This window comes from Vanessa cardui, chromosome W (genome assembly GCF_905220365.1).
Source record: "Vanessa cardui chromosome W, ilVanCard2.1, whole genome shotgun sequence".
Lineage (NCBI taxonomy): Eukaryota > Metazoa > Arthropoda > Insecta > Lepidoptera > Nymphalidae > Vanessa > Vanessa cardui.
In genome coordinates, this window is record NC_061153.1 from 1,981,744 (window position 1) to 2,005,219 (window position 23,476).

At 37.0% G+C, this 23,476-nt stretch overlaps 2 protein-coding genes, 1 long non-coding RNA gene and 1 pseudogene across 3 annotated transcripts; all 4 read left to right on the forward strand.

The window, feature by feature from the left end:
* Positions 1 to 3,444: 3,444 nt before the first annotated feature.
* LOC124542678 lies at positions 3,445 to 4,656 on the forward strand. The gene is made up of 3 exons (XR_006967340.1): positions 3,445 to 3,615; positions 3,958 to 3,959; positions 4,646 to 4,656. It is a non-coding gene; the product is annotated as an uncharacterized LOC124542678 (long non-coding RNA).
* A 7,599-nt stretch (positions 4,657 to 12,255) lies between these two features.
* On the forward strand, positions 12,256 to 14,190 carry LOC124542819 (uncharacterized protein K02A2.6-like). Its single transcript, XM_047120702.1, has 3 exons — positions 12,256 to 12,376; positions 12,881 to 13,555; positions 13,790 to 14,190. The coding sequence occupies exons 1-3, from the start codon at positions 12,256 to 12,258 to the stop codon at positions 14,188 to 14,190; spliced, it is 1,197 nt and encodes a 398-aa protein (XP_046976658.1).
* On the forward strand, positions 14,187 to 19,169 carry LOC124542820 (uncharacterized protein K02A2.6-like). The gene is made up of 2 exons (XM_047120703.1): positions 14,187 to 14,583; positions 18,088 to 19,169. The coding sequence occupies exons 1-2, from the start codon at positions 14,187 to 14,189 to the stop codon at positions 19,167 to 19,169; spliced, it is 1,479 nt and encodes a 492-aa protein (XP_046976659.1).
* A 1,942-nt stretch (positions 19,170 to 21,111) lies between these two features.
* LOC124542821 lies at positions 21,112 to 21,715 on the forward strand (annotated as a pseudogene).
* Positions 21,716 to 23,476: the final 1,761 nt, after the last annotated feature.

The following is a 23,476-nucleotide window of genomic DNA, read 5'->3' on the forward strand; positions in this document are numbered from 1 at the left end:
CTCTTAAAATGAATACAAGCTAAACACATACATAAATAAATAACAGTAATAAATATTCAATAATGTGCATACGTACATATATCAATAAATACCTACATACATACTTACATACATACATACATACATACATACATACAAGTATACATATAAATAAATACATATATATACATAATACATACATATATGACGTATTAAAATCATGTCGTCATCGTTACTATGATGAGAGATAGTAGTTCTTAACAGCGTTTTTGAATGCATGTAACGTTTTTGACTGTCGAATACTCAATGGCAAGTCGTTCCAAAGAGTTACAGCCTGAACAGTGAACGACTGGCTGTAAAATTTACTGTTATGAGCGGGCATTTTCAGTACGAGCCTACGTGTTGGTCGAATTCTAGGCTGGTCTCCTAAAAATTCAAATTTCTCCTTCAGATAATGAGGAGCATTTGGATTAAATAACACACAGTACAGAAGAGAAAGAGTATGCAGGTTCCGGCGACGGCGTATAGGAAGCCACTTGAGCTTTGAACGAAACTCTGAAACGTGGTCATACTTTCGGAGGCCGAAAATAAACCGAATAGCTAGATTTTGTAATCGCTCAAGATAATTAAGTTGATCCTCGGTTAGATTAAGATAGCTTGCGTCCGCGTAATCGAGTATTGAAAGAAGGAGAGAGTTTGCAAACATAGTTTTGGTAGGAATTGGCAGTACATTTTGAAGTCGTCGCAAAGAACTTAAGGAGGCGTATGTTTTTTTTCCAATCTGCTTTAAATGCTCCGACCAGGAGAGAGTACTATCAAGCTGTATGCCAAGGTCTCTAACAGTGGAGCAGTAGGACAAGTTAGTGCCATTGTACACAACACGTGGCATCTCCGCCCAATCAACCCTTGCCATCATGGCCGGACTACCAATAACAATCAAATCAAATCAAATCAATCAAATCAAATCAAAATAAACTTTATTCAAGTAGGCTTTTATAAGCACTTTTGAATCGTCATTTTACAATTAAGTGAAGCTACCACCGGTTCGGAAAGTAGATTCTACCGAGAAGAACCGGCAAGAAACTCAGTAGTTACTCTTTTTCAACATTTAAAAAAATACAGTCATGTTAGTTAATTTTTAAGTTAATACAATTTATAATTAATATATCCTGCCTGGAAGTCAACAGGTATTAATTCCACGCTTTTTTATCATCTACAAAATCTTGTATCGAATAATACGCCTTTTTCACCAATGTATTTTTTATAAACGATTTAAATTTACGAGACGGCAAAGTTAAAAATGTTTGTGGAATTTTATTATAGAAATGGATACCTTGCCCCAAGAAAGATTTATTGACTTTGCGGAGTCGGAAACTTGGCGTTATAAGCTTATCCTTACTTCTAGTGCATATACAATGATTATCACTGATTTTATCAAAGTTATCAATGTTACTGTGAATATACATGATATTGTTGTAAATATATTGCGACGCAACAGTGAGTATTCCTACTCTGTTAAAAACATCCCGAAGAGAGTCTCTAGCTCCAAGATTATAAATAAACCGAATTGCTCTCTTTTGTAAAATAAAGACAGATTCAATGTCTGCAGCGTTACCCCAAAGTAATATGCCATATGACATAATACTGTGAAAATAACCAAAATAAACTAAACGAGCGGTATCAATATCAGTTAGTTGTCTAACTTTTCTAACCGCGTATGTTGCGGAGCTGAGTCTTCCTGTTAGGGATGATAAATGAGAAGTCCACTGAAGTCTGGAATCCAATTCTATTCCTAAAAACACTGTAGTATCAGCTACTTCAAGACGGTCACCATTTAAAGATATATTATAATTTTGCTTGCTAACATTAGGTAGGGTAAAAACTACACATTTTGTTTTTTGAGCATTCAAAACTAAATTATTTACCGTAAACCAATTGTGTATCTGTGATAATGCACCGTTCACATCGTTATAGTCATTTTTTTTCCTGTCAACCTTAAAAATCAGCGAAGTATCGTCAGCAAACAACACTATATCACAAATACCCTTAACATAGAAAGGAAGATCATTTATATATACTAGAAATAGAAAGGGACCCAAAATTGAACCTTGTGGAACTCCCATTTTTAACGTAGATCCAGAAGACTTTATTCCATTAATGAAAACTTGCTGGATTCTTTGACTTAAATATGAAGCGATGAGATCAAGAGCTTTACCTTTAACACCGTAATATTTGAGCTTATAAAGAAGCGTTTCGTGTTCTACACAATCGAATGCTTTAGATAAATCACAGAATACTCCAATAGCGTTCTGTGATTTCTCCCAAGCATCGTAAATATGTTTGAGAAGCGCAATTCCCGCATCAGTTGTCGAGCGACCTCTTCTAAAACCGAATTGCTCACCATGAAAAATAGCATTTGTACCGAAATGGACGAGAAGTTGATTTAAAATAATTTTTTCGAAGATTTTACTTAAGGACGGGAGTATTGAAATAGGCCTGTAATTACCGGGATCGCTTCTGTTTCCAGTTTTAAAAAGTGGTAAAACTTTACTACATTTTAACAAGTTAGGAAATGAACCCGTGTCCAAACTCTTGTTAAAAATTACTGCTATATACGGAGCAATATCGTATATGATGTTATTAAAAATTTTACCGAAATGCCCCATATGTCGTTAGTTTTTTTAATATTTACAGTTTTAAATATGACCTGTGACTTTGCGGGATTGATGTTGAGCCCATACCGTTGACTCCATTTATGGATAGCCAACAAATCATTGTTAATGGCAGCGACAGCATCAGTTAATCTATCAAGGGTTGAGTGTCGGTAAATTTGAATATCATCTGCATACATATGGTAGAGAGAAGAGATGACATGAGTAATTGAATTAATGAAGATTGAGAAAAGTAAGGGAGACAACACGCCACCTTGAGGTACCCCAGCGCGGACTTCGCGCCATGACGAGTATGATTCGTCCACACGAACTCGCTGTCTTCGACCACTGAGGTAACTTTGAAGCCAGTCTTTTACGGATGGAGATATGTTAAAAGAACATAACATACTCAACAAGATGTCATGGTCAACGCAATTAAATGCGTTACTAAAATCAAGAAGCACTAAGATTGTGAGTTGTTTGGAATCCATGGCCAATCGAATGTCGTCTGTGACTTTAACTAAAGCTGTAGCCGTACTATGACCTGCTCGGAAACCTGATTGGAGAGGATTGAGAAGGGAATGCTCATTAAGGAAACTATTTAGTTGGTGTGTGACGAGCTTTTCAAGGACCTTGGATAGGAAAGGAAGAATTGAAATGGGACGGAAATCAGAAGCTGTTAAGGGATTACCTTTTTTAGGGATGGGGATAATTTGCGCATCCTTCCATGTATCAGGAAACTTGCTGCAGGTAAGGGAAAAATTTAGAATATGGGTCAAAATGGTTAATGGTTTATGGTTTCTGTGTAAACGTCTGAAAATGAAAGGGCTTTTAGATATTCCTTAAATTTCCTAACATTATCTTTGTTAAAATCGCGTCTTGTTTCAAACCAAAAAGTGGGATTTTGGTTAAGAGATGAATCTGGTAATACCTCTATCAACAGGCTCTGGCCAGTTTCATGATCAGATAAAGCAAGGTTGTGAAGGTTAGCTATAACTTTATCATAGTTACTTACAATAAGATCTAAGCACGAGTTTTTTCTGGTGGGTTTTACAATATGGTTCTTAAAATTATAAATATTTAAAATTGCTGTAAGATCATTCGATATCTTGTTGTTCTTTAAAACATCAATATTCCAATCACCACACAATATTATTTTTCTATTGGTTTTTCGAGTTAATGAACGTAACAAACAATCAAGTTCAGTAAGAAAACTACTAACTATTGATGATGGTGTTCTTTAGATGCAGACAATAATGATCTTGTAATTTAACACTTCTATTCCGCAACTTTCAAACACATAGGGCTTACTATTTTTTATTTTAAGTAGTTCATAAATCAAATTCTTTCTTATCAAAATACAAGTACCACCTCTCCGTTCATTTTGACGAGAAAAAAATGATGCTAGTTTATAATTTTGTAGGTTCAAGTTGAACTCACTACCATGCTTAAGAAACGTTTCTGATAAACAAATCACATCAATGTCTCCCAATGTTTCCCCCAATTCCAATAGAGCAATATCTACCAGATCCCGTTTACTTAAGATGCCGGCAATATTTTGGTGAAATAATTTAAAGTGCGATTTATGTCCGAAAAAACTGTTGTTGTAAATTTGTTTTGTTTTTTACTTCTTGTTCAGCATTACATGTAATTTTTTTGAAATAATAAGGAATTGTACCTTTGCACTCAGTTCGTTGTTCGACTAAACTTTCTAACTTATTTTTGTAATGGGTGTAGGTTTGTGCATTATCTAACGAAATATGGGGTGACTCTGAAAGATTTTTTGTTAGTGTCGCTTTTCTTTGCCTTAGAGGATTTACCAAGTACTTATCTTTGTAGTCTAGAAAATCTATTTCGGTATTTAACTTAAAACATAAACATTTAATAAAATCGCGATGAACGAAATAATTTAAATTTTGTTTAAAATCTAATTTAGGTTCTAAATCTAGAAATGTACAATTAGGATATTTTTTTACTATTAATTTAATATTGGTATTAAGTAAGTTTTCATTTAGATGGATATTTCTTTGAACTCTTGTTAAAAATATTTGTTTACATTGTTTCAGTCTATCAAGAGCAATACATAAATTGCAGAATAGTTCATAAGGATTTTTATCATTACTACCAATGAGTAAAACGACTATGTCACAATGGGAAATGTCCGACTCTAAATTATAACAGCCATTTAGAATTTGGGAAGACATGGCGTATGGCTTTACCATTGATGTTACTTTGTAAATATCATTCCATTTATTGTAACGACTTTTTATAAGAGTCATCGATAAACCCTTCGCTTGTGATCTTTTTTGCTTCGTTATAGAATCGTTGGATTTCAATATTAATTCTGTTTTATAGTGCTGTTGAGTCTTATCTAAACTATTGTTAAATTCATTTTCCAAATTCAAGCAAACGTTTCTGTTAATATTAGTCTCCATATTGGTTTTCTTTCGCGCTGATAAAGATAATTTGTTATTAGGAATCGCGTTTTTGATAATAGGAGTACTCATTGTCTTTACTTTTTTCAAGAATTCGATTTTTTTATTTTGTTCTTCTGATATTTGTTTTAGTCGTGTTATTTCGGAATTTAAATTTATTATTTCTTCATGAGCACAAGAAAGTTCGTATTGTACAGTTTCTAATTTTTGTTTTAGTTCGCAAACTAATGATGTGTCTAAGTTTGAAGCTGGAGGTAAACTGTTGTTTTTGTTGGTGCAATTGTTGGTACTTTCGTTCATCGTAGAATTAAGCAGTGAGCTATTCAGTGATCTGTACGAAAGATTTAAATCTGAGTCCGAAAGCGAAACTGCTCGTCTTCTTTGTTTTCTTTGCGTTATATTATCCATCGTTGTAAAAATTGTTTGAAAAATATAATCCTCGCCGATCTGAGATTTGAACCCACGACTTTTTGACTTAAAGCAGTAAGGCATCTAGTAAGTCCACGGGCGTGTTAGACTTTGTGGTGAATTTACACTACAGTATGTAACTTATAAGGATACTTTGTTCATTGAGTACTGAGCTGAGGTCATTGACACTACTATTGCAAGACACAAGACACACAACGTTTTATTATTTTTATTTTTTGCGTATACTTTCTGATTTTTGTTTGTCTTTTAGCTTAATGTTGAGTATATTCCTTTCCATGGCACGTTGGGTCTTCTGTATTTTATCCCTTGTATTTTTGTTATATATCCATGTTTGTGATCCATATGATAGGCAGGGGAGCAAACATCCATCCATAACTTTCTTTTTTAGTGTTAAGGATAATTTTGATTTCAATATTTCTCTTAAGTTTCAAAACTTACTCCAGGTTATGTTTACTCTTCGATCTATCTCGTTTTTGTTTCTGGATTTGTCAAATGAGATGCATTTTCCTAAGTAAATGTAGCTGCCTACATATTCCAAGCTTTGTGCGTTGTCGAATATTATCGGGGTTTGAAGTGAGTTGGTCATTATTTTTGTTTTTGATGTATTTATTTGTAATCCTATACTGTTGCTTATTTCGCATAGCTGTGATATCATTTCTTGCAATTGTTTACCTGATGTAGAGAAGAGAACTATGTCGTCAGCGAATCTAAGGTTGCTTAGGGTTTTTCCATTTATGTAGATACCTTTTTGCTCCCATTGTAGATCTTTCATTATATGTTGAAGAACGGATATAAAAAATCGTAGATGATAGCGGGTCTCCCTGTTTCACGCCTCTACATATTTTTATTTTTGGCCCTATTCTATCAAGCTTCACGCGACTTGGACTTTTGCTTATATCTTTTAGGATGTTTATATAAGTTTTGGATGTACCTTGGTTTTCTAATGCTGGCCACAAGCTGTCGTGGGATATGGAGTCGATAGCTTTTGCGTAATCTATAAAAGCTAGGTATAAAGGTTGCTGACGTTCCTGGTGTTTCTCGATAATTTGTTCTAAGGTGTTGATATGATCGATTGTACAAAAACCTTTTCGAAATCCTGCCTGTTCTATAGGTTGGTGTGATTCTATCTCTGACTCTATTCTTTTGTTCAAGCAATCAAGCAATTTGTATATAGTAGGGAGTAGACTGATAGATAGGACGGTAGTTATTCATATCTGATGGATCTCCCTTTTTATATAGCAATATTATTCTCGACTCTGTCCATTTCGCTGGAACTTTTTGTTCTACGAGAATTTTATTGAAAAGGTTTGTAAGAGTAGCCAGTATGTATTTTCCTAGTTTAAGTGCTTCGTTCGGTATATTGTCATGTCCGGGGCTTTTGTCTTGTTTAAGTCTGTCTATTTGTTTTATTATTTCGGGTTCTTCAAAAGATTTTACAATTGATGACGTCGTTGTATTGTCTAGTTGATATAGGTATTCATTGTTACTTGAATCACAGTTTTTATAGCTGTACAGGTTTTTGTAGTATCCTGTAGCAGTCTCGTAGATATCTGTTCCTGTTTGTATGTGTTTGTCAGATTTTTTTGATGTTAGGTTTGGAATCCATTTTTTACTAGAATTTAGTTGATTAAAGGCTTTTTTTTGGCTTCCGGTTTTTAGTAAGTTTGTTTTTATTATTCGCATTGTGTAGTTTTTGTAGTCTTTTTTTAATCTCTTATCTGTGGTCTTAAATAGGTTACTAAGTTCTTGTTTTTCTTCTCTGCTTTTTGGGTGTTTACGCTGTAGTTTTATTCGTTTATCTATTAAGTCTTTTGTTTCTGGTGATATAATGTTCTTTTTTTCTTTTTTATAGGTTATGTTATTCATACTTTGTGTGATAGCTCTATTTTATTGTAGGAGGAGTCGATATCGTCATTTGTAAACTCAGTTATATTTTGTATTTTGTTTGTTAATGTGTTTAAGAATATATTTATATTTTCGTTCCCTTGCAATATCTTCCGATGGCTTCCAAACTTTGCTCAGCCTTTCTTTTGTTTTTCAACCGACTTCCAAAAGGAGGAGGTTATCAATTCGTCTGTATTTTTTTTTTTTTTTTTTTTTTTTTTTTTTTATGTTTGTTACCTCATAACTTTTCACTGGGTGGACCGATTTTGATAATTTTTTTTTTGTTTGAAAGGTAGTGCTTCCCGTGGGGTCCCATTTTTTTTATTTTTTTTTCCGATGATGGTATCTATGTGAAAACGACATAAGTCTTAAATTTGCATTATGTATATGCGCGACAAATAGGTGAATAACTGAAAATCACGTTAACCAATTTTGATAATTCTTTTTTTATTATAAAATATATACTTCAAGGGTAATTTGGTGAAAGTTTGGTAAGGTTCTGAGCACAGGATCCATGACAAAGTAACGGAACGGAAGGGAACGGAACAATTCTGAGGAGCACGTTAGCGATACTCGGTCGAATCTTTTATTTATAGGTTATTTGGATATTTGAGTCACCTTCCGTAATGTGGTTATGTTTATGTAATTATCATAGTCGAATATTATAATCAACTAGCTACCCACCCCGGCTTCGCACGGGTGCAATACTGATACTAAATATACTACAGAATTTGTTTATATACAACATCGCAAACTTCTAAAATTATCAGTGTTTCTTTACTATATTGTTCATGTTTTATATACACAAACCTTCCCCTTGAATCACACTATCTTTTAAAAAAAACCGCATCAAAATCCGTTGCGTAGATTTAAAGATATAGGGACAGAGAAAGCGACTTTGTTTTATACTATGTAGTGATGGAACTCCTATACGGCTCGCAGTTAGGGTGCGATATGGGGCAGAATTTCTCACTATCTTTAATCAAATTTTGTGTATGTGATGTGATGTCATATGATGTACGAAATATAGTTGGTCTTTTTCAAAGTTTTTTTGCTGAGTTCGATTACAGCTCTTTCGAGGGATCCTTGTAGTTTACGCCGCGTGACGTATTAAATCCGCATTTTCGAAAGTCTATTTTTGCTTTATTCGCAAGCTTCCTTTGAAATTGTCCTCGAAGTAGTTTCTGACTCATATAAACGGAACGTTTAATCTATCCATATTAAAAAAAATTAGTTAGTCAACATCAGCTTCACTTAAAATCAAAAAATAAATAAAATTTTAACAAAAAGAAAAACCGACTTCAAACAAAACAGTATTTTAAAACAAATGAATATGCTCGAAAAAGTAATAAAAATAATTGCGTATTCAACATATTTTTTAGAGTCTTCCTAAGTTAAATGAAATGAAAAATATTAGACTACTTAAAAGTCGATTAACGATTATATCATGTAGTTATAATTATTGTTATATTTGGAGTCGGTGTCAGCCAATAAAACCCTACAGTATATCTATCAAAAAACAATACGAGAATACTTTGACAAATATGTTTTTTACAAATTACCTTTTACACAATAATCTACTGGATCAATCAATGGGCTCGTATCGCTTCTTTCTTTTGATTGTTGGGGCAAGGGCACCGTGGCTGACACCGGCTCCAAATATACCAATAACTATAACTACATGATATAATCGTTAATCGACTTTTAAGTAGTCTAATATTTTTCATTTCATTTAACTTAGGAAGACTCTAAAAAATATGTTGAATACGCAATTATTTTTATTACTTTTTCGTGCATATTCATTTGTTTTAAAATACTGTTTTGTTTGAAGTCGGTTTTTCTTTTTGTTAAAATTTTATTTATTTATCAAGAACCCTACTCCGTATAAACCTTTCCTTTCTCCTGTGTAGCAAAAAAAAAATGGTTATCAAGTTCTTCTATGCAGTTTCCGAATTTTCTAACTTCCGATAATTCAATAATGGCATATTTATATTATATTTCAAAATTAAGTTGTATACCTAAATTATTTGAGTTAATTATTTATGATATGATTTCTCCTTTAATACGTCCTTTAATCTTAAGAGAGCAGCACGGATTTGTCAACAGAAGATCAACTGAAACGAACCTTTGTGAATTTACGGACATTGTTCTCGAGGCTATGGACGGAGGACATCAGGTAGATGTCGTGTACACCGATTATTCCAAAGCATTTGATAAGATTTCTCATAACATTCTTATTACTAAGTTACGGTCTATCGGTGTGCATGGCGATCTACTTCGCTGGATAGAGTCATATCTAAAAAATCGTAGTCAAGCTGTTACTATAAAAGGGTACTGCTCTTCATTTATTCCGGTACCATCCGGAGTCCCCCAAGGATCCCATTTGGAGCCATTATTGTTTTATATTTACATAAATGATATCGATAAGGTATTTAAAAATTCTAACTTTTTAATATTTGCTGATGACAATAAAATTTTCAAAATTATACGTAATAATGAAGACTGTAAGCAACTACAGTGTGACATAAACTCTTTATATAATTACTGTAAAATTAATTCTCTTTTCTTAAATATTAAAAAGTGCAAAGTTATTACATTTAGTCGTAAAAAAAACATTATTAAATACGACTACTATTTAAATGGTGAGATACTAAATAGAACTACATTGGTAAAGGACTTGGGTGTTTACCTAGATTCTAAATTACTCTTTGCTGAACACAGTGATAAAATTACATCCAAAGCTTACAAAATGCTTGGTTTGATATTGAGGATTTCCAAGGAGTTTAAGCATGTTTCAACGTTTGTATTACTATACCAATCACTTGTAAGACCTCTTTTAGAATATGCTTCTACTGTTTGGAGTCCTCAGTATACAGTTCATATAGATAAAATAGAAAGGATACAACAAAAAATCATAAAACATTGCAAATTTAACTCGTGCAGTAACCCGCAAACTTTAGAGCAGTATCAATCGTGTTATAATAGACGAATCGAACGCGATCAGGTCAAGTTGTACAAAATTCTTCACAATTTGGTAGACTCGAACTACCTTCTTGGTGATCTTAATTTTAATTGTCCTAGAATCAACTCAAGACACAAACCAACATTTAGCTTACCAATAACTAGAACAAAATTCGCAAGTAACCGTTTTGTCTATAGAAGCTGTAAGCAATTCAACAATTTGTTCAATGAATTTGACATATTTTATCTTTCTCTCCCCAAATATAGAAAGTCGATTGAGGCTGTTTTAAGCGATAACATTGTGTAATCTTATAACTCTTAGTGTATTGTTTTAAATATTATCTATTAATGTGAATTATTGTGTGAATTTATTATTTTTAATTTACTATATTATTTACTGCCTTACTTAATTTTTAATTAGTCAATGTCAATATAATATGTCTATCTATTTTTAAAGTTTGATTTAATTTAATTTAAATTAGCTTTGAAGATTGTTAAATTTAAAATTTTAATTAAATTTTAATAATAATTATTTGCATCTATACTGTAACTGTAAAAATGGTATGAATTATTTAACATAGGAAACAATTTAGGTTTAAGTAATAGTTTTTGTGTTAAAATTTTTATGTATTCAATAGTTACTGTATGTTTCCAAAATAAATAAATAAAAATAAAAAAAAATAAAGATATTTTATATTCTTTAATGAATTTGTAAGTAATATCATTCTTTGTGGGGATAAGAGCGATCTTAAATTATATGTACATATTAAAAGTTTTTGCTGTGTTGGAGGGTTGTGGTCGTGGTCATATTAACTGGCACGTTTTAGGGTTATCAGAAGTCCGAAGAGAGGGTGAGGACACTGTTATGTACAATATGTGTAATGTAAGGTAGTGCAGAGATGGCCCAGTGGTTAGAACGCGTGCATCTTAACCGATGATTGCGGGTTCAAACCCAGGCAAGCACCGCTGATTCATGTGCTTAATTTGTCTTTATAATTCATCTCGTGCTCAGCGGTGAAGGAAAACATCGTGAGGAAACCTGCATGTGACAAATTTCATAGAAATTCTGCCACATGTGCATTCCACCAACCCGCATTGGAACAGCGTGGTGGAATATGTTCCAAATCTTCTCCTCAAAGGGAGAGGAGGCCTTTAGCCCAACAGTGGGAATTTACAGGCTGTTGTTGTAAGGTAGATAGAGAATTATTTGAATAAATCAGTCTGCTTTGGATCTCGGCCTTTCATTGACGTAACATTGGCGCAGTCGGTTACTTATAAAAGTAATTATCGATTTTAAAAAGTATTTTTTTTTAAATAAATATATACATATATCTCAAAATGCCTATCGGTAAAATTGAACCTTTTTCCGTTGAATCACAAATCACAATAACTTTAAGTATCGACGACGGACTTAAAGTCGCCACGTTGCTAACATTAGTCGGCGGCGAGTGTTACAATTTACTTTGTGATTTGTGTTCACCCGACCACCCGGAAGATAAAGACTTCGATGAGCTCGTTGAGTTGCTAAAACATCATTTGGAACCTGAGAAGTCCGAGATAGCCGAGAGACACATTTTTAGACAAAGAACCCAGCTACAAGGTGAAAGCATTCGTTTATATCTACAAGGATTAAAACATTTGGCTAAGACTTGTAACTTTGGGTCGAACCTGGAAGAGAATCTACGAGACCAATTTGTCTCCGGATTATATAGTGAAGAAATGCGGTCGAGAATATTCGCCGAGAAGGACATCGACTACAAGAGGGCTGTGGAATTGGCTAGCGCTCTCGAGGCGGCGGAGCGGCACGCGAGCACGGCGGGCGCTCCGGTCGGCGGTGAAGGCGCTGGCGTGGACGCGGTGCACCGGGTGAGCGGCGGCGGAGCGGCGGCGGAGCGGCGGCGCGTGCGCGCACGCGCATGAGCGGAGCCGGCCGGAGCGGCGGCGCGGGCGGTGCAGCGGCGAGCAACGGCGGCGGCGATCGAGTAGCGGACGGCCGCGTGCCGTGTGCGCGATGCGGTAGGGCTACTCACACTCCGAGTAAGTGTCGTTACAAAAATTTCACATGTGATTTGTGCGGCATCAAAGGACATTTAAAAGTTATGTTTTTAAATAAAAGTAATAACGCGGGGCCTATTGGAAGGGCAAAGTCGAAAGGTCAGTAATTTATAAATAACAGTAGTGATTCCGAGGGCGACGATGGTAACTTTTATAATTTAGTTACGGGTGGCGAAGGTGATAAACCTTATTACGCTACCTTGTTTGTCAATAATGTCAAATGTAAATTCGAAATTGATACGGGGAGTAGAATATCCGCAATATCCAAAACATTTTATGATAAATACTTTAATGATATTGTAATTTATAATAAAAATTTGATATTAAAGTCATATATTGGTGATATCATCGATACCCTCGGGTATATTGATGTGGATGTACGTTTTGGTCAAAATTCGGCTAAACTAAAACTATATGTTGTTGAAAACGGAGGCCCACCTTTGATGGGTTGTACGTGGATCAAAGAATTAAAGTTATCAATTGTAGAATGTCATAAAATAACCGAACCTGATTCAATCGCTAGTAGATTAAAACGAGAATATCCAGAAGTATTTGCGGAGGGTCTAGGTACTTTTAAATCGTGCATTCGTTTACATTTGAATGATAAGAAACCGGTTTTTGTCAAGGCGCGTCCTTTGCCGCTATCGCTGCGCGAGCGCGTGGAGGCTGAGCTCGAGCGCTTACAGCGCGAGGGAGTTATCTATAAGGTGGACCGTTCGGACTACGGCACTCCCATTGTGCCTGTCATTAAATCTAATGGCGATATTGGCATATGTGGTGACTATAAAATCACTTTAAATCCGATACTTAAAGATTTTCACTATCCTTTACCACGGATAGAAGAAATATTTTCAATTTTATCGGGGGGCGAGCAGTATACGAAACTTGACTTATCTAGCGCATTTCAGCAGTGTCTTCTTCATGAGGAGTCTCAGGCGATGACGGCCATAACAACGCATGTGGGAACATTTGTATACCGTCGAGTACCGTTCGGTATCAAGTGTATACCGGAAAACTTTCAGAAAATTATGGAGGAAACACTTAACGGCCTGCCGTCTACTGCCGTATTCGCTGATGACATTTGTATTACGAGTAAAGATAGTGATACTCACCTTAAAAATTTAAGAGCTGTCCTACAGAGGTTAAAAGATAACGGTCTTCGTATTAATTTTGATAAATGTCAATTTTTTAAGGATAGCGTTACATATTTAGGATATAAAATTAACAAAAACGGTTTGCATACTGATACCAAGAAAATAAAAGCAATCGTCGACGCGCCGCTGCCTACTAACATAACAGAGTTGAGGAGTTTTATAGGCCTCGTCAATTTCTATGCTAAGTTTGTATGTAATATAAGTGAGATTTTAAAACCTTTATATGATTTATTAAAAAAAGATGTCAAATGGGTGTGGACACACAAGTGCGATAAGGCTTTTATTAAAATAAAAGAATTATTGAGTAGCGCTCCGGTGCTCGCTCACTACGACCCGGAGCTGCCACTCATTCTGGCGGTGGATAGCAGCGCCTACGGGCTTGGCGCGGTTCTAATGCAGCGCGGCGCGGACGGTCGCGAACGTCCCATTAGCTGCGCTTCTCGCACGCTCAACGCCGCGGAACGCAACTACTCTCAGCTCGACAAGGAGGCCTTGGCTATAGTTTTCGGTGTAACTAAGCATCACCAATATACGGCCGACGATTTATACTTCGCAGTGACCATAAGCCCCTTAGTTATATCTTTGGAAAAAATAAAGGTATTCCCACAACAGCTGCGAGCAGACTACAGCGCTACGCCATGAAGTTGACCGCTTACGACTTCACGGTCGAGTTCGTGAGGTCCGCGGAGAACTGTCAGGCCGATGCGCTGTCCAGACTCCCATTGCCGCGTTCGTCTGTTGGACGAGGCACAAAGAAATCCGAGACTGCCACTTACTTGAATTTTGTGCAAGATAGTTTCCCGCTCAGTTTTAAAGACATCAAAAGTGAAACGGCAAAAGATCCCATTTTAAGCAAAATTTATGGCTACGTCTTATACGGCTGGCCAACGGCCGTGGATAAGGAGTACATTGCATATTTTAGGCGTAAAGAAAATATCTATATCGATCAAGGCTGCTTATTGTGGGGCTACAAAATAATAATACCAGGGACGTTGCAAAACCCTATTCTAAAAGAAATTCACGACGGACATCCGGGTATTGTTAAAATGAAGCAAATAGCTCGTAACTACATAATGTTGTCTTAAATTTTCGCGATTATTACACATTTAAATAAAACTAATTATAACGGATGAATCGCGTATATTAATTATTTTTAAACATCCCGACGTTTCGAGCACTTTGCAGTGTTCGTGGTCACGGGTAGACTAAGATGACATTTGTCTATTTGAAGAACAAAGGAAATATTATTAACAACTACCGCCAACGATTTCTCAATTGATATCTTGAGTAACGTTCCGGTTGCACGCAGAAGGCACTAACTGTATCTTTAGGTCTTGCAGTCTGTTGGATTTGGGATTTTAAATTTTTAATAAGTGGATCCCAGGTGTTAGAAAGTCTCCAACCATCTTCTCTATTGAAGTTCGGATGTTTTTGAATTTCAATAGTCTCGCGTATCATTCTAGGAATGAATCTGTGTTCTCTAGCGAGGATCTGTGGTTTATCAAATCGGATAAAATGGTTAGGTTTATCCAGAGCATGTTCACAGACTGCAGACTTTGAAGAACGCCTATTTTTGACATCTCCTATATGTTCCTTGACCCTGGTACCGATGCTTCTCTTTGTTTGGCCTATGTAAGATAAACCACACTCACATACGAGTTTATATACTCCTGCAGTTTGTAAAGGGATATTACTCTTGATAGGTCTCAAGAACTGGCTCACTTTCTTATGAGGCTTGTAAACGGTTTTAATCGAAGCTCGCTTCAAGATGTTGCCAATCCTGTCTGTAACTCCTTTCACATATGGTAGAAATGCAGGTTGTCGCTCAACTGTGGGTGGCTTGATACGGCTTCTGCGATGCTGGCGAGGCACGGGCAGCTTGTTCTGGTGGAGTGCAAGCTTGACCTGACGTAGCTCGTCCTCTAGGTGTTCAGCATCGCAGAGATGGTGGGCTCTCTCAAACAAAGATTTGCCAACGGTAGCTAACTGACTAGGGTGGTGGTGCGAGTCACCATTGAGGTATTTGTTGGTGTGTGTGGGTTTCCTATAAACTGTGTGACTTAATGTATTATCAGGATTCTTGATAATAAGGATGTCAAGGAAAGCTAAAGAATTATTTGCCTCTAATTCCATAGTAAATTGAATGTTTTTATTTATAGAATTAAGATGTACTAAAAATGCAGATGTCAGATCACTAGGTAATATTGTGAAAGTGTCATCTACGTACCGTTTATAAAACCTAGGTGTTATTGGTCCGGAGCGAAGAGCCCTCTCCTCCAGGTCTTCCATGAATAAATCGGCGACCACGGGGGATACTGGAGAACCCATGGCTACCCCGTCGACTTGTACATAGAATTCATCATTCCACAATAAATAACCTGATGTGAGGCAGTGATGTAACAGCTCTGCATATTCAATAGGCATGTTGTGTGTCTGTAGCTTCCTCTTAACAATTTCGATGCAGTCTTGTATGGGTAAGCATGTAAACAATGACTGGACATCAAAACTAACCATTGTCTCGTTGTTGGTTAATTTAAGGTCTTTGATTTCACCAACGAACTGGTAAGAATCCTTGACATACGCCGCAGTGTGTCCTCGGAGGGGTGATAATATCCTTGCTATGTGTTGAGCCAATCTATATGTTGGTGTATCGATTTGGCTTACAATAGGACGCAGCGGAGCACCAGTTTTATGGATCTTAGGTAACCCATACAGTTTTGGCGGCTTTTCACATGTAGGCACGAGTGATTTTTTGTCCAGATTTCATTTCTCTTGATGTTTTGATATTAACGCGGATGTCTTTTTAAGAATATTATTTGTAGGATCTTTATTTACTTTTTTATAAGTTTTTACATCCGATAAAATCGCGGAAATTTTCTGGTTATAATCACACGTATCCATCACAACGGTCGCGTTTCCCTTATCTGCTCGGAGGACTGTAATGTCTTTATTGTTGCGTAGCAACGCAAATCCTATTGTAAGCCAAATCGATACACCAACATATAGATTGGCTCAACACATAGCAAGGATATTATCACCCCTCCGAGGACACACTGCGGCGTATGTCAAGGATTCTTACCAGTTCGTTGGTGAAATCAAAGACCTTAAATTAACCAACAACGAGACAATGGTTAGTTTTGATGTCCAGTCATTGTTTACATGCTTACCCATACAAGACTGCATCGAAATTGTTAAGAGGAAGCTACAGACACACAACATGCCTATTGAATATGCAGAGCTGTTACATCACTGCCTCACATCAGGTTATTTATTGTGGAATGATGAATTCTATGTACAAGTCGACGGGGTAGCCATGGGTTCTCCAGTATCCCCCGTGGTTGCCGATTTATTCATGGAAGACCTGGAGGAGAGGGCTCTTCGCTCCGGACCAATAACACCTAGGTTTTATAAACGGTACGTAGATGACACTTTCACAATATTACCTAGTGATCTGACATCTGCATTTTTAGTACATCTTAATTCTATAAATAAAAACATTCAATTTACTATGGAATTAGAGGCAAATAATTCTTTAGCTTTCCTTGACATCCTTATTATCAAGAATCCTGATAATACATTAAGTCACACAGTTTATAGGAAACCCACACACACCAACAAATACCTCAATGGTGACTCGCACCACCACCCTAGTCAGTTAGCTACCGTTGGCAAATCTTTGTTTGAGAGAGCCCACCATCTCTGCGATGCTGAACACCTAGAGGACGAGCTACGTCAGGTCAAGCTTGCACTCCACCAGAACAAGCTGCCCGTGCCTCGCCAGCATCGCAGAAGCCGTATCAAGCCACCCACAGTTGAGCGACAACCTGCATTTCTACCATATGTGAAAGGAGTTACAGACAGGATTGGCAACATCTTGAAGCGAGCTTCGATTAAAACCGTTTACAAGCCTCATAAGAAAGTGAGCCAGTTCTTGAGACCTATCAAGAGTAATATCCCTTTACAAACTGCAGGAGTATATAAACTCGTATGTGAGTGTGGTTTATCTTACATAGGCCAAACAAAGAGAAGCATCGGTACCAGGGTCAAGGAACATATAGGAGATGTCAAAAATAGGCGTTCTTCAAAGTCTGCAGTCTGTGAACATGCTCTGGATAAACCTAACCATTTTATCCGATTTGATAAACCACAGATCCTCGCTAGAGAACACAGATTCATTCCTAGAATGATACGCGAGACTATTGAAATTCAAAAACATCCGAACTTCAATAGAGAAGATGGTTGGAGACTTTCTAACACCTGGGATCCACTTATTAAAAATTTAAAATCCCAAATCCAACAGACTGCAAGACCTAAAGATACAGTTAGTGCCTTCTGCGTGCAACCGGAACGTTACTCAAGATATCAATTGAGAAATCGTTGGCGGTAGTTGTTAATAATATTTCCTTTGTTCTTCAAATAGACAAATGTCATCTTAGTCTACCCGTGACCACGAACACTGCAAAGTGCTCGAAACGTCGGGATGTTTAAAAATAATTAATATACGCGATTCATCCGTTATAATTAGTTTTATTTAAATAGCTCGTAACTACGTTTGGTGGGCGACTATAGACGCGGATATCGAGCGGGCAGTGCGCGATTGCGGCGCGTGTCTCGCGGTGCGGCCCGCGCCGCCACCTGCTCCGCTCCACTCGTGGCCGTGGCCGGTTGAGCCGTGGTCCCGCCTCCATCTCGACTATTTGGGGCCCTTTAATAATAAATATTACCTTGTTATTATTGATGCTCACTCTAAGTGGATTGAAGCAGAAAAGGTCAGCAGCACGTCAGCAGCAAACCTCATTTCTGTTCTTAGGAAAATATTTGCCCGTTTTGGATTCCCAAAAAGAATAATTAGTGATAACGGGCCTCCTTTTACGTCAGTGGAGGTCGCGACGTATTTCCAACGAAATGGAATAGGGCACACGTTTACGGCTCCGTACCATCCCGCTAGCAACGGAGCGGCTGAAAATGCTGTGCGCTCGGTAAAAAGGGCTTTAAAAAAAGCTTCTTTAGAAAACGAGGACGAGAATACTGCTTTAAGTAGATTTTTATTCTCGTACCGAAACACCGAACACAGTACCACCGGGCGGGAACCGTCTGTGGCGTTGCTCGGCAGGAGGCTGCGTGGACGCCTCGATCTGCTACGACCTAACACTGATGAGCGCGTCCGCGACCGGCAACTAGCTAGCGAGCTGCGTCAAGACGCACCACTGAGAGTTGTGGCTCCCGGTGACTCAGTGTTGATTCGAGACTACTCTAGACGCAATCGGAAGTGGGCGGAAGGAGTGGTTATAGATCGTTCGAGTCCGGTGTCATACTCTGTCAAAACGAGTGACGGTCAAATACACAAACGTCACATGGACCAGATAATGTGCGATAAAAATCGTAAATCACGCTTCTCCCTTACGAAAATCGAGGCCTATGATAGGCCTGGAGTAGAAGCAGAAGAGGGCAGTGAGGCTAGAGAACTGAAGGAGAAGGATGAATTAGTCAATCGTTCGTCTCCAGAAAAGAGCTCGAGGTTATCTACGGACCATATGTCCCCGGTTGCGGCGGTTGGTCATGTCCGGCGGCAGGCCGCTGTACAATGCTTACAAAAGATTAAAAAAAAAAACGTGAGATAAAATATTTAAAAGACCAACGGCCCCCGCAAATAATTATGTTGTAACTAGTTCATTATAATACAAGAACTACTTTGTACAATGCACATAGATACCAACTGTTCCAATTTATTGTCAAATAAAATAATAATATAATATGTTATGTTTAGCTTATATCATGTCTAAAGTTTTAAATTGTTATTGTTGTTGTTTGTCATTAGTAAAAGTTGTGTAACATAAATGTATAGTATTTGAACTGCATATTGTCAGTTGTCATTAGTGGTTTATAAACATACTGCATAATCTGGTATTATTTAAATATAACTATATTTATATAAAAATACCATTTTCTTTAGTATAATATAGTGATAGTATATAAGTATGTAAATGAAGCTCTTTTACTCTTCATTTAATTTAATAAATAATTACACTTGCTCATTACTTACTATAATTATTATCTATGGTGGCAGCACTTTTTACTCTGTATTTATTATATAATTTAATCTGTAGAAAAAGGCTCTCTGGTTTATTGTACATTATAGTTATAGTAAAATTATTAATTCGAGTCAGTAAAATGACATTTCCAGTGTTGCAGGTTTTTAATCTCAAATAAATAGTGATGTGATAGAATCTCGACTATAATTTTGGGAATTTCGACTAAAGCACTATTACTAATTCCAGTCAGTAAAATAACAAGTGCAACTGTCACTGATACTGTTCGGCAATCAATAGACATAGACATTTAGTCATGCTTTATTTTATTAAGTATCAAAGCGTTTTTTTTATTATAAATATTTAATACATATTGCATTAAATAATACGATTTTAGAAATATGGACCTTATCAGCGTATTAAAATTTCTTACTACAACATTATTACAAAGCTGGGAAAAAATGGATAAAGAGGTTCAGAGGAATTAACACTAAAAGGTCAAGAAAAAACAATCAATTTTATACGTTTTTATTCATTACGGTTGTTATTGATTCCGACTCCGATTCTGAATCGGTATACTCAATTTATGTAATGTATTGTAAAAATTTTAATACACTGGTAAGGTCCATATTTCTAAAATCGTATTATTTAATACGGTATGTATTAATTTACAATAAAAAAAAAAACGCTTTGATACCTAATAAAATAAAGCATGACTAAATGTCGAAGTCTATTGATTGCCGAACATCACTATTGTAGCGGGTAACCCTTTTTTGTATCAGTGACAGTTGTACTTGTCATTTTACTGACTCGAATTAAAAATCGTACTATACAAGTTAAGATTTTTGAAAAGGAATATCTAACGATTGTAAAATTGAAATTGAAGCAATAGCTTTTATTGTTGTTTCTTTTTTACAGGTTAGTAAATAATATAATGTTCATTTGTACTAGGTATATAAGTAGTCGTAAATAGTATTTGCAAATATAATATTCATTGTATCAAACTTTAAAAAAATAAATAACTTTTTTACAGAGCAACAACTAAGTTTTTTGTTTCAATAAACAACATATTACAAAACAACATTTTGTTATTATATTTTGTTTGCTTATATTGTTTGTGTTGAATGAATCACTTGCGTTTAAAAGTTGTATTACCATACCATTTTGATGTATTAGCTTAATAAGTATAGTTAATAATAAGAAGGAAGGTGTTATGTACAATATGTGTAATGTAAGGTAGATAGAGAATTATTTGAATAAATCAGTCTGCTTTGGATCTCGGCCTTTCATTGACGTAACAGACACGATAACCCTAGAGTCCGGTCACCTACTCTACTTCCGGCAAGGCGATCAGAGCTCCCAGGGCGGTGTCAGTTTTCTGGTCAACAAGGCCCTCAGTGGCAGTGTTGTGGAAGTCAGTAGTGTGTCGACAAGGGTAGCGTACCTAGTACTGAAGCTGACTGACAGATATTCTCTAAAAGTCGTACAGGTATATGCGCCGACCTCGGCACATTCTGACGATGAGGTGGAAGCCATGTATGAGGATATAACGAGAGCCATACATGGTACTTCATTTTGTTGTCATGGGGGACTTCAACGCTAAAGTGGGAGTACAAGAACGCGACGAATTGCGCATCGGACCACATGGATTGGGGTGCAGAAATCACAGGGGGCAAATGCTGGTCAACTTCCTCGAGATGCAGGGACTCTTCTTGATGAACTCGTTCTTTAAGAAGAAGTTCCATAGGAGGTGGACCTGGCAGAGCCCCGACGCTGTGACACGGAACGAGATAGACTTCATTATAGCGGATAAAAGGCAGATATTGAGAGATGTTTCCGTCCTTAATCGGTTTAATACCGGCAGCGACCATTGGTTGGTACGAGCAACTCTGAATATCGACTTCAAAGCCGAAAGGCGCCGCTTGATAAAGTTTACTCTCCGACCGACGCAGATTCAAATTGACTATGGGTCCGAAGAGTTCCAGCTGGAACTCCTGAACCGATTCGCTTCGTTGGAAACCACCGATAGCATTGACAGGGAAACCGACGGCCAATTGGGACGCAAACATTTTCCGCTTGCTCGGAAGTACAGGAAGCCCAAGCTCTCCACTGAAACCTTGAATCTCATGCGGCTGTGACGGAAAATGCCGCCTGATCAAGCTTCGTCAGTAGAATCTAAGGCTCTCTCTAGACGGATTAGAAACCTCACGCGGAAGGACCTCCGCTGCTCTAATACGGAAGTTATCAAAGCCGCTATTAAGTAGAAACAGGGGGTCCAAGGTGTTCTCAAGACTGGGGAGAAGTCATCTGACGAAGCTGAAGACGGCAGACGGCAGAATCACTGTGTCTCGGCCGGAGATTCTGGCGGAGGTGGAGAAATTCTATGGGGACCTGTACTCTCCGAGGGCGGAGAAGCTTGCGACCCAAGGTGTAGACGATTCACGGGCCCCTCTTACGCGCCATTTCAGCGAAGACATCCCGGACGTCTACGTTAGGTAGGTTGGTGTGGCTCTCAGGCAGCTTAAAAACGGGAGAGCCCCTGGTGATGATGGTATTACTACGGAGCTTCTCAGGGCTGGAGGCAAACCCTTGCTTACAGCTCTGGCGAGACTTTTTATTGCTATCATTCACCGAGGTATCGTGCCGAAGGCGTGGTCAAGGAGTGCGATGGTCTTGTTCTTCAAAAAGGGTAATAGGACTCTATTGAAGAACTACAGGCCAATCTCACTTTTGAACCACGTCTATAAGCTGTTCTCGAGGGTCATCACGAATCGCCTTGCCATTATATTATATTTTATTTATAGCCCTAGTAATATTTTTATTATTTAATAGTTACATTAATAATGGTGTAATTTCCCCTATTTATAAAGTCTCGATAGTTTTTTGTAGAAAAAAATTAATATATTAAAACTTAGCTCAATAATAAATGAATACAGCTTTTGTGAAATATATTATAAAATACTTTATTATGTTAAATATTATTTTCTTTTATACAATATGATATTATTAAAATATATACATAAAAATACAAACACTAATTTTCTATTTATCGTTATATACTATAATGTGTTGTGTGATATATTTGTCTTGAAAAATAACTTGTATATACGAAATAAAACTAGCTATAACGGATTTGAATCGCGTATATTAATTATTTTTAACATCCCGACGTTTCGAGCACTTTACAGCGTTCGTGGTCACGGGTAGACTAAGGTGACATTTGTCTATATGAAGAACAAAGGAAATATTATTTACAACTACCGCCAACGATTTCTCAATTGGTATCTTGAGTAACGTTCCGGTTGCACGCAGAAGGCACTGACTGTATCTTTAGGTCTTGCAGTCTGTTGGATTTGGGATTTTAAATTTTTAATAAGTGGATCCCAGGTGTTAGAAAGTCTCCAACCATCTTCTCTATTGAAGTTCGGATGATTTTGAATTTCAATAGCCTCGCGTATCATTCTAGGAATGAATCTGTGTTCTTTAGTGAGGATCTGTGGTTTATCGAATCGAATAAAATGGTTAGGTTTATCCAGAGCATGCATGAGCATACTGCAGACTGAACGCCTATTTTTGACATCTCCTATATGTTCCTTGACCCTGGTACCGATACTCCTCTTTGTTTGGCCTATGTAAGATAAACCACACTCACATTCGAGTTTATATACTCCCGCCGTTTGTAAAGGAATATTACTCTTGATAGGTCTCAAGAACTGGCTCACTTTCTTATGAGGCTTGTAAACGGTTTTAATCGAAGCTCGCTTCAAGATGTTGCCAATCCTGTCTGTAACTCCCTTCACATATGGTAGAAATGCAGGTTGTCGCTCAACTGTGGGTGGTTTGATACGGCTTCTGCGATGCTGGCGAGGCACGGGCAGCTTGTTCTGGTGAAGTGCAAG

Coding starts and splice junctions, on each gene's coding strand:
- LOC124542819 (XM_047120702.1), top strand. CDS start 12,256: ATGAGCGGAGCCGGCCGGAGCGGCGGCGCGGGCGGTGCAGCGGCGAGC. Junction 12,377..12,880: donor TAGGGCTACTCACACTCCGA/GTAAGTGTCGTT, acceptor TATCAATTGTAG/AATGTCATAAAATAACCGAA. Junction 13,556..13,789: donor GTTAAAAGATAACGGTCTTC/GTATTAATTTTG, acceptor TATTAAAAAAAG/ATGTCAAATGGGTGTGGACA.
- LOC124542820 (XM_047120703.1), top strand. CDS start 14,187: ATGAAGTTGACCGCTTACGACTTCACGGTCGAGTTCGTGAGGTCCGCG. Junction 14,584..18,087: donor AATTCACGACGGACATCCGG/GTATTGTTAAAA, acceptor TTATTTAAATAG/CTCGTAACTACGTTTGGTGG.